The sequence below is a fragment of the Ramularia collo-cygni genome (genome assembly GCF_900074925.1).
Source record: "Ramularia collo-cygni strain URUG2 genome assembly, contig: RCC_scaffold04, whole genome shotgun sequence".
In the NCBI taxonomy this organism is placed as follows: Eukaryota; Fungi; Ascomycota; class Dothideomycetes; order Mycosphaerellales; family Mycosphaerellaceae; genus Ramularia; species Ramularia collo-cygni.
Genome location: NW_019716258.1, coordinates 1304996 through 1319890, shown reverse-complemented (window position 1 = coordinate 1319890; position 14895 = coordinate 1304996). Strand labels below are relative to the sequence as shown.

The window sequence follows — 14895 nt, the reverse complement described above, 5'->3', positions numbered from 1 at the left end:
CCGGCGTCTTACGTCTTCGGTTGCGACCAGAACGAGTGCCTGGCCTGAGGTACTTTGACTCTGTGCACCTGAGGTGATGCGAACCTGTTCAGTCCTTTCAGTCCTCTCACGCAACTCGTGCATTCCAAGTTGACAGCGATTCATTTCTCGCACTTTGATCGCTATTGGTTAAAAAACTAGATTCGATGCAAAAACTCACCCCGTAGCGAGGATATATGCGACTTATCGCTAAAAGATGGAAAGTCGATGATGTCTCGTGGAGTGGTGTCGCAATGGAAACCGATCGAAGCCGGACAGAAACACAGCTTGCCGGGCTCGCAGCTCGGGCCAACCTAGATTTTCTYGCTCGCTCGAAGACGATCGCCATCATCCATCATCAAACCTCCTCCATCCTCATCCATCCATCCAACCTCCCTCCCTCCCATCCATCATCTCCGTCGCACTCTTGCTTTGTGCCATAGTGTGTTATTTCCACAATCATGTTGTCCTCTAGAGTTCTGCGGAACGTAAGTACATTGCTCGGCGCATCGCAATGGCCGCATCATCACGCGAGCAACAGCACAAAGACTGATTGTCATCAACACAGGCTGTTCCACGCGCCACATCCACCCTCAGATCATCAGCATACCGCGCGCCTCTAACGCAATTCCGAAGAGGATATGCCGAGGACACGAATGCTGATGGCGGCAAGGTCAAGGGCCCCATCATTGGTATCGATCTGGGTACCACCAACTCTGCAGTCGCTGTCATGGAGGGCAAGGCGCCGCGTATAATAGAAAACTCCGAGGGTATGTATATTTGAAGATGGGGGCAGATCAAGGGACTGACAGTAAACTCTACAGGTGCGCGCACAACGCCATCAGTTGTTGGCTTCACCAAGGAGGGCGAGCGATTAGTCGGTATCTCCGCAAAGCGCCAGGCCGTTGTCAACCCCGAGAACACACTCTTTGCCACCAAGCGTTTGATCGGACGAAAGTTCTCAGACGTCGAGGTTCAGCGCGACATCCAGCAGGTGCCCTACAAGATCGTTCAGCACACCAACGGTGATGCATGGCTCGAGGCTCAGGGCCAGCGCTACTCGCCTTCGCAGATTGGTGGTTTCGTTCTTGGAAAGATGAAGGAGACCGCCGAGGCCTTCCTCGGGAAGAACATCAAAAATGCCGTCGTCACCGTCCCCGCATACTTCAACGACCAGCAGCGACAAGCTACCAAGGATGCTGGTCAGATTTCCGGTCTGACCGTCCACCGTGTAATCAACGAGCCCACCGCAGCTGCCTTAGCTTACGGTCTTGAGAAGGACGACCGTGTTATTGCGGTCTATGATCTTGGTGGTGGTACCTTCGATATCTCCGTTCTGGAAATCTCCAACGGTGTCTTTGAGGTCAAGGCTACCAACGGTGACACTCACCTTGGTGGTGAGGACTTCGACATCACCCTCGTCCGCCACCTTGTCCAGCAGTTCAAGAAAGAGCAAGGAATTGATCTCTCTGGCGACCGCATGGCTATCCAGCGTATCCGTGAAGCCGCCGAGAAGGCCAAGATTGAGCTGTCGTCTTCTGTTCAGACTGACATCAACCTTCCTTTCATCACCGCCGACTCTTCCGGACCTAAGCACATCAACACAAAGATGACCCGCTCGCAGCTCGAGGGACTTGTTGACCCACTCATCAACCGCAYCGTCGACCCCGTCCGCAAGGCACTCAAGGATGCCGGCCTCAAGGCCACTGACATTCAGGATGTCATTCTTGTCGGTGGTATGACTCGTATGCCAAAGGTCATTGAGTCCGTCAAGAGCATCTTTGGCCGTGACCCAGCCAAGTCTGTCAACCCAGATGAGGCTGTCGCTATTGGTGCCGCGATCCAGGGTGGTGTGCTCGCTGGTGAGGTCACCGACCTCCTCCTCCTCGACGTTACTCCTCTCTCCCTCGGAATTGAGACCCTCGGCGGTGTCTTCACTCGTCTGATCAACCGCAACACCACCATTCCAACCAAGAAGTCGCAGACGTTCTCTACTGCCGCTGACTTCCAGTCCGCTGTTGAGATCAAGGTCTACCAGGGTGAGCGTGAGCTTGTCCGCGACAACAAGATGCTCGGCAACTTCCAGCTTGTTGGTATCCCACCCGCCCACCGTGGTGTCCCTCAGATTGAGGTCACCTTTGACATTGACGCCGACTCGATCGTCCACGTCCACGCCAAGGACAAGTCCACCAACAAGGACCAGTCCATCACAATTGCATCTGGCTCTGGTTTGAGCGACGATGAGATCCAGGGCATGGTCAACGACGCCGAGAAGTACGCCGCTCAAGACAAGGACCGTAAGGGTGCCATTGAGGCCGCCAACCGTGCCGACAGCGTTGTGAACGACACCGAGAAGGCACTCAAGGAGTTCGAGGAGAAGCTCGACAAGACCGAGGCCGACTCTATCCGTGAGAAGATCACCTCCATGCGCGAGTTCATCGCCGCCAACCAGACTGGTGAGGGCGGTGCCACCGCCGAGGAGATCAAGGCCAAGACCGATGAGCTCCAGAACGCATCTCTCACTCTCTTTGACAAGATGCACCGCGCGAGACAGGAGAGCCAGGCTTCGTCTGAGCAGCCTGCTGGTGAGCAGTCTTCCGGCGAGCAGCCCAAGCAGGAGGGCGAGGGTGAGAAGAAGCCTTAAATGCGCTCGCTCCCTCGTTGTTTGTTTGTAAAATGTCTTTTATACCCCCAGCGAAACCTGCTTCGCTTGTGCAGCCAGCGAAAAAGCGCCCTCATCCACTGCCCGGAGACTTTTGCCAGGCAGTTTTTCATGTACCGATACTCACAGCTGTTTCGATACACTTATACTCTGCTCCACATGAATCGTGGAGGAGTTGGGTCGAAGCAACTTTTTCAATGTCTTAATTACATATAAAAGTGGTGGAATGGAGGCTATGAGCCTGGCTGGCGCATATCATGGGCATGGAAAGAAGGATTGGAGCGTTTTGTAACTTTAGGAAAGAGATGGCTGTGTGAGTATGTATTATCATGAACAAAGTTCTCCTCTCAAGACACATTCATCACTGTCGTAACATCTTCAGTCGAAGTGTTTCCCAAGTCCTCTGGAGGATTCTCATTCGTGAGAAAACGAGTTTCTGGTGAAGACCAAGTTTATGCAGGTAAACACGGTGTAGTTATATACATGTAGATGTTGCAAGCTTCATCCGTTTTGTTAGACTTGATATGCCAGGGCGAATTTTCTCTGAGATATCGAGAAGGGAGAATGTCAAAATAACCTGTCACATTTACACGTTGGAAACTTTCCGTGTTTTCGAAACAGAGGGCACCGGCTGTTGACTTTGTTTGTTGGTCGTTCACTACTCAGCGCGGAGAAGGACACGGAAAGGTCGACCCGGTTGCCTGAGACGTGGTCAGATGACTTCTGTTAATGYGCTTGGCAAAGGTGGCGGTGTTTCGGGGTTGAGATATTGATGAGTTCAATATACCAAGGTATGGCGAGGTAGTGCTATGTACTTGTGTGTTCGGGAAAGGACGACGACCAGTGGTAAGAACAACAGGGATCTCTCGGAGATGGTCTCCGCTGCACAGAGGAAGCGTTGCCACGGAGTTTGAGTCAGGAGATGTTTTGGAAAGGACACCGCCGTTGCGGGAGCAAGTGCCGAGAGATTCTTGGCTGTGAATGTGATTCTTAGAGTGACTGCAGGTAATTTGATCGGAATTGGAAGGATCTTTTATGCGGCGATGTTTTGGGGGAGAGGAACTTTTGATATTCATGTAATGCGWTCGAAGTTCGAAGGATTTTTCTTGAGGATGTGTTTTGAGCGCAAGCAAGTATTTTCGGGGTCAGATGATCCAATCGAAGTTGTTGAGGACTTTTGGAGAGGTGGTGTTTCGGGAGCTTTTAGTTCTGCAGGGCCCTATACTCGGCGGGTTGTATACCAAAGGGTCTGAGGATGTTGAGCGTCATTTGTGGCGACCGTCTGTCGTCAAGGGTTTGAATGACGCTTGATGATGGACGGTATTGTGGTTGATGGTCGAGGGCAGGTTTGACAATGTGAATGTGTTTGCAGTCTTTATGGTGTGAGTAGTTTTCGCAACGTCATCTGTTTGGAGGTCTCTGGATGAGAGCCGGAGTATCTTGGTGTTATTTGGGGGAGTCACAGGGCCACGTGTGGGGATGTTGAGACCTCTTCCCTACTTGTTGGGCACTTCCTGGACCAGAGCATGAGCTTGTCAGATGCCGGGGTCCTGATCTGCTGCCCTGTGAGCCTGTATCCTTGGCATAGTGATGCAGAAGCCGAGCGTTTCGGGGAGAAGAACTGATCAAAGACTTGCGTATTCGTCACTGAGCCCGTTATCCGGTTACCTTGCCGTCCTCGCAGCAGAATCATGCTGTTCGGATGTTGCGAGCTTTTTCCCCTTCCAGTTCTTGCGTTCAAGACCCGATCATCCTGGTCAGGCGATGATGACCTTGCAGACTGAGTTTTGCCTCGAATCATTGTACCACGCAGTCGGTGATGCTATATACAGAATGGCCTGATCAGGATGTCGTTTCAGCCCATAATCTGAGGGAAGAACGGATCTGATGTCGCAGGTTGTGAGACGAACTCTTGATCCAATCTTTGCGAAACTGCCAGGGAAATGGAGGTGAGTCCGGACGATATATATTTCCCCACGCAAGCCCTAAAAGTACCTCGCTCGGTAGAATCTGACGCTAACCCTCTCGGAAATGCAGCTTCGCAGATCATCTGGGCAAGCGAACATCACGCGAAAGCAGCGACAGCGACAGCTGATCAAACCGCCGTCCTCGACTTCTCACGTCGCCGCGGAACAGGGAGCGACGCCGCCACTGCCACTACCAGTCCGTCGCATGCCTCAAAGCTGCTCGACATCTTCCGCTCCACTCAACTCCTTCGCTCTGCGATGCATGGAGACCTTTCACCCTGACGGCAACCCGCTCGCCGCCTACCTCGAAGGCCATGGCTCCTACGAATCCGACTCCGCCAGCAGCAACGACAAGCGATATGATGTGGATGACCGACAACAACGCTCCTTCGCACCGCCATCATGGCAGCCGCGGATCAAGAAGTGGAAGAACAGTCTGCCGACCAAGATTCAGGAGGCATCCGACTCTCCCACTTCTCGCAGACTCACTCGCTTCCACAACGCCTGGTCGTCGGCGGTGAACTCATGGCTAGGGCGGGCGGACAATGAGCGCTTTCTGGAGCATTTCCGGTACATCATCGTGGCATCACAACTCCTGGAACAATATCTCGATCATGGCTCCCTCAACCCGGCTGTCGCGTCGGGACATGCCAAGCTGGGACTTGATGGCGCATCGGACACTCCAGGCATGACACAAAAGGTTCCCACAAGTGTCTATGGCGCGGCGGGTGTGACGGTCGTGGCGATGGTTATAGCATTCATGCTTGACCGCTTCCGTACCCAGCGCTCCAATGTGCTGAGTAAGGGTCGCGTCGGGCTGGTCCTCATGGCCTTGACTGCCATTGCTGTTGTCGGATATGGATACAATCGACGACTACGACTTCGCTCTCTCCGCCAGCAGGCTGTCGATGGAGCTTCCACCCTCACCGCAACATGGCAGGCCTTTGAGCTCTCCTCCACCTCTGCTCTTGCCTTTATTCAAGAAGTCGAGTTGGTGTCAAAAGGCTTCCGACTTAGCACACCGCTTCCTCCCGTCTCACGGATTGAAGGCAACTCGGTTTCACGGAGATGCGCCAAACTCCGCTCCGTCCTCTTCAAGGCCTACGCCGAAACCATTCCCGCCTACATCGCTGCGTCTGATTCTCTACGCGCTCTCATCACCGAAGACGATCTCGAAAGATACTTTGACGTCTACGACATCAGCCTGCTAGATGCCCGCGAGGCCTCGGTCAAAGACACCGCTACGTCCATCGTGGACGACGACCCAGAATCCCTCAAGTCGTTGCGTGTCCTTAGCTACCGCGCCGCCATCCTTCGCCGCGTCACTCTCTGCTCCTTCATGGCCCTGGAAGCCGATGGTGGACATCCTGACTTCCCTCGCTGGCGCACGGCAAATTCCATCATCACCAAGCTCAGCACCTCCATCGCCGCCTCCGCTGAACGAATCCGTGTCGTCCTTAGCGAGATGGACAGCATCTCTATCCCCCTCACACCTCCTAAACCCTCCGGCGGGTACCAGCACAGCCCGAGCCGCGAGAAGATGCGCAGTCAAGTCCGGAAAATCAGCACACTGTCTTCCGGTATCCGCGGCCTTCAAGCCAAGATGCAGATCCTGCGCGAAGAAACGTCCAAGAACATTGAACAGACAGAGGACCTCACAGATCTTGGACCCTCCCTCATGGCACAATACGAGTCCATCGGCACTGATTTGAAAGAATTAATGCAAGCCTGGGAAGAAGGCAAACAATCCCTTCAATCAAACATCACTAAACAAGAGCGTCGCATCTCCATGGCATCCAGCAGTGGTGGTCTACGCTCGCCCGTCTCCAGMCTTGGCGGCCTTACAGCCGTCTCAGAAGGCGGAGGTGGATTCCCTGACGACGCACTCCGGGTCCTCAATGGCGATAACCCTACAAAATCCAATCGAAGCAGCATRACGCCTTCTTCCTGCTACGCTTCAGACACCGAAGGGGACATCACAATGGTCTTTGAAGCTGTCGCCCTCCCACGAGTTCGAAGGAAGGGCAGTCTAGTGCAGATTCCTCGGGAAGAAAGGATATTGAAGATGCAAGAGGAGAGGGATCGACAGGCTGCTGTGAGGGCTAAGAGAGATGCCAGTGTGTCTTTGTTGAGAGAGTTGGAGAGTGTGATTAGTTTGAAGGGCAAGCAAGGGGAGAAGGGTGGGATGAGGACGAGTTTGTGATGTTGATTTTCTTTTGTCATTTTCGCTTCGAGCTTCGGGATAGGGTGGCATGAACAGGACAGATATATGCTTTTTGTGAGATTTAGCGAGGCGCTGGAAGGGAATGGGTTGGGGAAGAGTGGTACTCAAGAGGCATACCATATGGATCAGAGAGATATATATCGAGATGAGATGGACAGGCTGGACTCTGCTGTCTTGTACACAATTGACTACAGAACATTACACAAGTTCGAAACCAGGATATTCTTCCCAATTTCAACAATCGTATGCCTCTCTTCGTTGACTTCTCATCATTACTGCTTGCTTCTCATCATGGTCTCGTCGAGTTCCCTTCATCTCATCATGCATGCTAAACACGAGCACCACCTCAACTTCCATCAAGACGCATGCAAACACCGTCACACACATCTCTCGTCCTCACTCGCAGTCTTGGCATCATCCCAGCATGCACCAAGAGGCAAGTTTCAATCCGCCAAGATACCCTCCTCAAGTACATCCCAATCGATTTCCGATAAATCAGAATTGGTCTCCGTTTCAACACCTGAATCTTCCTTCAATGCCGACACTTCTTCCTTGTCTTCCTCTATCTTGTTTACTCGAAGAGATCGCCTCACGGGTGTGAGCGCCGGAATTGGAGGGACAAGATTTCCCACCAAATCAGGGAAGTTGGCTGTCCCTAGGTGTGCGAACTTCGTGCGCTTGCTGGGCAGAGAATATACCTCAGTCGCGGTTGGTGAAAGAGCAGGCAGACGACGTTTCTGCGGCTCGGAGTTTGTATTCTTTGTTAGGAGCTGTGGTCCCAGATTCGTAGTCGCGCAGAAGTTCTGTGGTAGAGAAGCATAGTCCATGCTCCAGGGGTTAGCCTCTGAGTGGACAGGTGGAGGGATCGAACGGTCGGCATGGTATCCATTCGCCTGCCACCCTTGGCCTCCGCGGACGCTGAAATTCTGCGCTGGAATCTCGGCATCTCCGTCGCAACGATTGGTGTTTCACTTCGTCGCCTTCGGTATCGGGTCGAGATAGGGGGAGGAGGCAGCACAATCTCGGATCTGTTGCGATAGATCTGCATAGCATGTTTCGGTCTTCATATGCTTCTGTCCTGAGCTATCCAAGGGACCAGTGGCAACGGATTCTTGCAAACCTTGTCCAAGAGGTTCCCTCAAAGTCTTACTCATCTCACGTTTCTGCCAGTCGCCAATCTTTTCCATAAGACTACTGCTCCGTCCCATGTGCGGTCTTCCAGCTGTTACTGCTGCTGCCTCTTTCGAAGGTGAAAAGTTTGGATCCGCAGCATCAGACTTCTCTGGTGAAGGAGTTCGAGAGAAGGAATCAGATTCGTATTCCGCGTATGTAACTCTCTTTTTGCGAACTCTTGAGCTTCGGCGAATGGGTGGAGAGGGTTCATCTGTTGAAGGTTCCTTTTGGCGTCTCTTGGGGGCGGGCTTGGATTGATAGACGGACAGGGGAGTGTTATTTCCCGTGTCATACACTTCAGGCTGATGTGGTCCAAGGTGTTGTCGTCCAGTCTGTTGTAGCCCGAGTTGATCAGATCCAACTTGATACTGTCCCATCTGGAAGAATCCATAAGAGGTTGCAGGCAAACGCTGCTCACTGGGTTGCTCTGCTTCCTGGAGATACCCATTCTGAATCATCCCAGCTTGGAATGCTGCCACAGGCATGCTCACTCCCCTCACCCTTCCGCTGTTACCGCCGAGGTCGGCCAATCGTCTCGTCGGCCGCTGCACCTGCAAACTAGGCGGATACAACCCCGGAGGCAATCCATTCGGATTCGGACCCACATGCCCAGCCTTATGCTCAAACCAGACCCTCGCCCTCTCGATTGACGCCTCGAATTCTCTCTCCTTGATTTGCAAACCCTCCAACTCCCCTCTCAATCCCGCCACTTCCTTGTAGATGCGCTCAACTCTCTCATCCTTCAGGCAATCTTCCTTCTTGCATCCATTCCTCAGAAGAGAATCCACAATCGCTTGTCCATATTTCCTCAGTCCCTGTTCCCCATAGATCTGCGACTTGATCGCTTTGATGGACTCGCGGCAGGKATTGAACGCGCCGTGGATGTGGTCGAGTTTGATGCCGTCGGGTGTTTGGGAGCAGTAGAATGATCCTGTTCCGCAGTATTGTTGTTGGGAGCGGGAGATAATTTGGTACGCGGGACAAGCGAGCTTGAGGTGGAAGGGAAGGTCGAGGAGGAGGGCTTCGGGGCAAGATTCCTCGAAGAGGGACGTGTGGCCGCAGAGCCAGTGGACGTAGCCTTGAAAGCACATTTCGATTGGTATGTGTTAGGTTATCGGGGAGAAGCCTTCTGTTCCTGTTTGTTTTGTCGTCGTGAGGTTGCTGTTGTTGTGCTAGCGGGATGAACCGRGTTCGCGTGCGCGTGGTTGGGGCGGGTGACTCTTGCATGGGAATACGAGGCCATCTTTGTGAATACCATGCTGGAGATGAACAGGACAACTTAGGGGGTTGAAAGAGTTGCATCGACTTCTAGAAGAACCTGTTCTACTCGCGTAGCTACATCTAAGACGTTGAGATGTGCTCTCTTGGGTGGTGCCGCCTTTGATGGACCCAGAGCAATCTTGAACGGCATGGTAACTGCGGAGATGCTCGAGAGCGAGAATGTTTCTTCAGGTCTCTTGGTCTTTCAAGAGAAATAAGAGCCACGATAGAAGCCAGACGCACCTACTTGCTGCAAGAGCAGGAAAGAATTGTCGACTAGGAAAGTGACAACTTACATGTACGGAACCACATACGCGCTCCACGCAGCACAGGATATCGCTTTGGACGGGGAACTGATCTCAAAAAAGTCACCCATGCCCGAAGCATGCCCTCCACAGACTGATCCTCTTCACATTTCAGAGAGAGCATACACCGCCGCCTTGCTCTTATCCCATCATCCACCACGGCCCATCCGGACTCACCTAAGCAGCAACAGAACAGTCCTTCGACAGCATTTTACCAACCGGCATCACTGCTGTCGGGCGGTGTGGAGAGTATCACGCGAGTCGAACATTTGTAAGGCGCGGAGCCCTCGCTCGCGTTGTGAGTCTCCAAGGGTGATGTCGTAAGCCATCAATAGGCGAGATGCGCCCGTCATTTCTGCCGCCAATCATATTCCTGCGCAGTCATCTCCGTGCAAGTTTTCCTTGTGTCGATCTGCTCGATCGAAGGGGACAACAGTCTTATCCCTTGATCGGAGAGGCGACGGTTCAGTCGCACGCGATATGAATGGCGTTCCACGACCGCCAAGCATAGACAAGCCTCGTCTATTAGGGAGAGGTCCGAGAGGAAGCCTTTGGAAACAGGGGAAGTCAAGGAGGACAGCGGACAATCGGAGTTAAGCCATGACCGGGTTTGTTGCTGTCACATTCTTCAAGCCACGAGAGTCTCGAGCCGTCATGATCTTCGGCCGCCGGACTTGACAGAACTATGCTGGGGTAAGTACTAAGGACTGAGATCTGACTAGTATGAATCTCTTCCTCTAGATTTGTCCTGTCCTGTCCTGTCCACTCTTCCCCAAGAACAATTTCATCAAGGAAAAGAAAAGAAAAGTGCGCCGACGACCGTTACGACAATGACCTCATCAACGCGCGAACCAGACGCGCAAGAACCCGGGCAAACCCTAGCCAACAACCACGAAGCATCGCCACGAGACTCCAGTCCAGAAACCACAGAAGAGAAGACAGCACAACACACATCGACAGACGAGGAGAGTAACAACCAAGATGGCAAGATCATGGGTCGCAGTAAAGGCAAATTGGCCGTCATCATGGCTGCCCTGTGTATGGCCGTCTTTTTGGCCGCGCTGGATGTGACCATCATTACGACTGCGCTGCCCACGATTTCGCAGCATTTCAATTCTGCGGCAGGATATACTTGGTAGGACATCTTCAAGAAGACATGATTCAGGGTRAATTGCTGATATATTTCGAACAGGATTGGATCGGCATTTTTGCTGGCCAATAGTGCTTCCATTCCAATATGGTGAGAGACATACARGACAGCACGATGAAAGTGCATTGGCTGATACTCATCGCAGGGGCAAGGTCTCGGACATCTTTGGCAGAAAGCCCATGTTGCTACTAGCAAACGTCATCTTCTTGATTGGCTCTCTCGTCGCGGCTCTGGCGAATAGCATTGGCATGCTCATCGCTGCTCGTGCCGTACAGGGAATTGGAGGAGGTGGACTAGTTATCTTGGTCAATATCGTCATTGGAGACCTCATTCCTCTGAGAATTCGTGGTGCTTTTTACGGAATTATCGGAGGGGTTTGGGCAATAGGTGAGTTGATCTGGAATGAGAATGTGGATATGGTTTTAACGTGTGATTATAGCCTCTGCTACGGGACCCATCATCGGCGGTGCTCTCACTCAAGGCGTCTCTTGGAGATGGTGCTTCTACATCAACCTTGTAAGCAACATTCATCTTGCTCCTCCTCCTTTACTCAAGCTAACATGTCGTCTAGCCCCTCGATGGCCTCGCCTTCTTCATCCTCTTCTTCTTCCTCGACATCAAAACTCCCCGAACCCCAATCCTGTCCGGCCTTCGCGCAATTGACTGGGTCGGCTCTCTGACCGTCGTTGGGGGAACTCTCATGTTCCTCTTCGGTCTCCAATACGGCGGCGTCACAGCTCCATGGGACTCCACTCTTGTCCTCTGCCTCATTATCTTCGGCGCATTCACCTTTTCCCTCTTCATAATCTGGGAATGGCGGTTCGCAAAGTATCCCATAATGCCCTTGGCTCTCTTCTCGTCCCGCACAAACCAAGCCACCTTGGCAACAGTCTTCTGTCACGGATTCGTCTTCATCTCCGCTTCCTATTACCTCCCCTTGTACTTTCAAGCAATTTTGGGAGCGACTCCACTACTCTCAGGAGTCTACCTCCTTCCTCACGCTCTAGCATTAGCGTTCAGCTCCCTAGCCACAGGAGTCTTCATCGCGAAGACCGGGCTGTTCAGACCACCAATCTACTTCGCCTTCTTCATGCTCGTCCTCGGATTCGGGCTGTTTATCAATCTGGGCGCGCATTCCGGCTGGGCCAAAATCATCATCTACCAAGTAAGTCATCGATCGACAAGATCTTGAGCAGTGATGTGTTGACATGTTGCTAGTCTGTRGCTGGCATGGGAGTTGGACCATTATTTCAAGCTCCGATCATTGCGTTGCAGGCACACATCAAGCCAAGAGATATCGGAACCGCAACGGCGACTTTGGGTTTCATCCGTCAACTCTCAACCGCCATCTCGGTGGTGATTGGAGAGGTTGTGTATCAAAACCAAATGAACAAGAAGACCTCCACAATCACCTCCGCTATTGGCCCCGAAACCGCGGGTCGCGTCACAGGAGGCAACGCAGGAGCCAGCACGGAATTCATCAATCAATTACCGCAACCTGCCAAGGGCGTGGTGAGGGAGGCTTTTGCGAAATCCTTWCAGCCCATGTGGATTCTTTACACGTGCTTTGCGGTGTTGGGATTTATTGTCATGTTTGGAATCGCCGGCAAGAAACTGACTAGAGAGCATGAGGAGACTAAGACGGGATTGGAGGCTGAGAAGGAGAATGCTGAGGCTAGGGTGAGGGAAAGGGCGGAGAAGAAGAGCGGGAAGAGGAGCTCGAAGGGAGGAGGCAGTCCCGTTTTGGGGAGTGAGGGGGAGAAGATGAGAGATGAGGAGGCAGGGAGGTAGTTTTATGGCGGATGGATGGGTTGTTCTATCTTTGCTGTTTCTTTGCGAGGAGTTTCGGAAGCGAACGAAAAAAAGCTGGGCTCTTTATTATTCTGGAGTTGATGGTATCTAGCTCACAACTTCATGTAATTACTTTGATAATAATCATGATTATGATGATGATGATGCGATGGAGATATCGGATTGCTTCGTGTCCGGTTTCAGTCTATCCAAGTATCAGATGCTAGGCTCGTGTTGCGTTGGTGTTTAGACTAGGGTTAGGGTTGGGGTAAGTCGTCTTGGACGAAGCGGCGTCGATATAGAGATTTCCAAGACTCAACTCCACGCGATATTTGGATAAGGATGCGGCTTGTTAATGCTTCTTTCGATTCTAGACGGACCTAACTTGTAGCAGGATTTGGGTATGTGTATCTCCATAACATGGTAGGTACAACATGCAAGTATGAATCAGGCATCGATCACTTAGCACGGGGACAGTTCCTCTTCCGGTATAGAAAGCATCAATGTATTCAAAAAGTTCTTTTCTTTTCTTTTCATTTCATGATTTCGTCGCTATGCGTTCGAAAAGCTTGTCCTCGTCCTCTCATCCAACGAGGTTCTTTCCATGCAATCGTCCATCTATGCACTCATGCATATGCATACACTCTTAATCACTAAACCGAACCAAAAGATCAGCCGGCTACTCAACAATTACAGACTAGGAGAAGGACCACCACGCACCTTGGAATCTGCCTGGACCTTCTTCACCACAGCCTCGACCTTGTCGAAAAGCGGGTGGCTCTCCTCGAGACCTGTGATATCCTTCGTTGCAGCCTTGGAATCCATCTCCTTGAGTTTCTTCGCCAACTCCACAGACTCCTCATCACCCTCTACATTCTGGAAGCGGAGACAAGCCTCGATCCCTCCCAGCAAGTAGTCGACTTTGTCGCCTTGCTCAGCAAGATGAGCGGCGGGTCCGATGAAACGCTCCTTGCGAGAGAGTTTGCGGAGGGGGGCGCGACCGACACGCTCCACGTTGTCTTTCAACACGGGGTTGCTGATGCGGGTGACGATCTTCTGGACGTAGTCTTCTTGGTCTGCCTTGGAGATGTGGATATGCTTGGTGGTGATAAGGTGGGCGGTCTCCTTGAGAGTCTCCTGCACGATATCGTGGAGCTTCTTGTCTTGGAGGACTTCGTGGATGTATTGCTTCTTGTGTTGGTGGCCAAAGTAAGCGGCTGTGGCGTGGCCAGTGTTGACGGTGAAAAGTTTGYGCTCAATGTACGGCTGGAGGTCGTCGACGTAGTGTACACCCTTGATCTTTGGTGGATYACCGTTGAAGGGCTTCTCCTCTACGCACCACTCATAAAACTTCTCGATCTTGACGTTGAGGCCTGCGCCTTCATCTTGAATCGGTACAATGCGATCGATGGCAGAGTTCGCGAATGCGGCCTTGTCGGCAATGCTCTTCTTGGAGTCTTCGGAAAGCTTCTCCTCGATGAAGCCGCGAAGAGTGTCGGTTGCTCCAATTGCGTTTTCACAAGCAATGACTGCAAGAGGAGAGGAGGCCTTGCGRGCGTCAATACCCTTGGCGATTGGCTCGGCGATGAATTTGAGGATATTGGGACCAACAGCACAAGTCACAACGTCTGCAGTAGCAATCTCGTCGATGACTTTCTGAAGTTCGTGCTTGGAGTTGATTGCGCGGTAGTTGTCGATTGTGAATTTGGACTCTCCGTCAGGCCCAATCTCGGTCACTTCGTAGCTGGGATTCTTCTGGAGAGACTCGATAATGCTGTCCATGACATCGACGAACACCACTTCGAAACCGGAGTTGTGGAGGAACTCGGCCACGAAACCGCGACCGATGTTGCCTCCACCGAAATGAACGCCCTTGAGACCCATGTTGGAAGCGTGAATGTGGATGTTGCGTTGGAGAGGATGAGCTGTGGAGGAAGTGGTTAGCTGGAGTGAATAAAGTTGTTCAAAAGCTGGTTTCCAAGAAATGATGCAGCGTGACGTTGACCGAAGACGTCCTGTGGATCGTTGTGCAAACCTGCATACCTATGTGGTCGTTCAGAAACGGATCGTATGTCGTCGTTGGTCGTAGAAGATTCTACAACAAGCTCTTAGTATGACGTCCCCACTATCGGTATGTTTTGCAACAGACAGGCTGTCAGCTTGCGGAACCTACCCAAAGTGCTGCAGGACTATGATGCGGACGCGGCGCTCGGAAGTGCTCTTGGTGGTGGATAAGAGGAAGTAGAAGATAGAAATCAAGAGATGAAAGGGCACATGCGTTTCCAGACCTGGCCAGAGTTGCGACTTCCTACCAAGGATGACCTATGCAGCAGTCGATGCAGCTC

General features: G+C 52.2%; 5 protein-coding genes; 3 read left to right on the top strand and 2 right to left on the bottom strand.

Annotated features, from left to right (window-relative positions):
• Nucleotides 1-479: 479 nt before the first annotated feature.
• Nucleotides 480-2662, top strand: RCC_03618 (probable heat shock protein, mitochondrial precursor; the record flags this gene model as incomplete). XM_023768905.1 has 3 exons in its annotated part: nucleotides 480-506; nucleotides 587-788; nucleotides 843-2662. The coding sequence occupies 3 exons, from the start codon at nucleotides 480-482 to the stop codon at nucleotides 2660-2662; spliced, it is 2049 nt and encodes a 682-aa protein (XP_023624673.1).
• A 1961-nt stretch (nucleotides 2663-4623) lies between these two features.
• RCC_03617 (uncharacterized protein) lies at nucleotides 4624-6850 on the top strand (the record flags this gene model as incomplete). XM_023768904.1 has 2 exons in its annotated part: nucleotides 4624-4629; nucleotides 4718-6850. 2 exons carry the CDS (start codon nucleotides 4624-4626, stop codon nucleotides 6848-6850), a joined length of 2139 nt encoding a protein of 712 aa, XP_023624672.1.
• A 989-nt stretch (nucleotides 6851-7839) lies between these two features.
• On the bottom strand, nucleotides 7840-9135 carry RCC_03616 (uncharacterized protein; the record flags this gene model as incomplete). Its single annotated transcript, XM_023768903.1, has 1 exon — nucleotides 7840-9135. One exon carries the CDS (start codon nucleotides 9133-9135, stop codon nucleotides 7840-7842), a length of 1296 nt encoding a protein of 431 aa, XP_023624671.1.
• A 1304-nt stretch (nucleotides 9136-10439) lies between these two features.
• RCC_03615 (related to DHA14-like major facilitator efflux transporter (MFS transporter)) lies at nucleotides 10440-12550 on the top strand (the record flags this gene model as incomplete). XM_023768902.1 has 6 exons in its annotated part: nucleotides 10440-10744; nucleotides 10802-10849; nucleotides 10905-11146; nucleotides 11199-11275; nucleotides 11331-11924; nucleotides 11978-12550. The coding sequence occupies 6 exons, from the start codon at nucleotides 10440-10442 to the stop codon at nucleotides 12548-12550; spliced, it is 1839 nt and encodes a 612-aa protein (XP_023624670.1).
• Nucleotides 12551-13240: 690 nt separating this feature from the next.
• Nucleotides 13241-14434, bottom strand: RCC_03614 (probable Mannitol-1-phosphate 5-dehydrogenase; the record flags this gene model as incomplete). The annotated part of the gene is made up of 1 exon (XM_023768901.1): nucleotides 13241-14434. One exon carries the CDS (start codon nucleotides 14432-14434, stop codon nucleotides 13241-13243), a length of 1194 nt encoding a protein of 397 aa, XP_023624669.1.
• Between the last annotated feature and the right edge of the window lie 461 nt (nucleotides 14435-14895).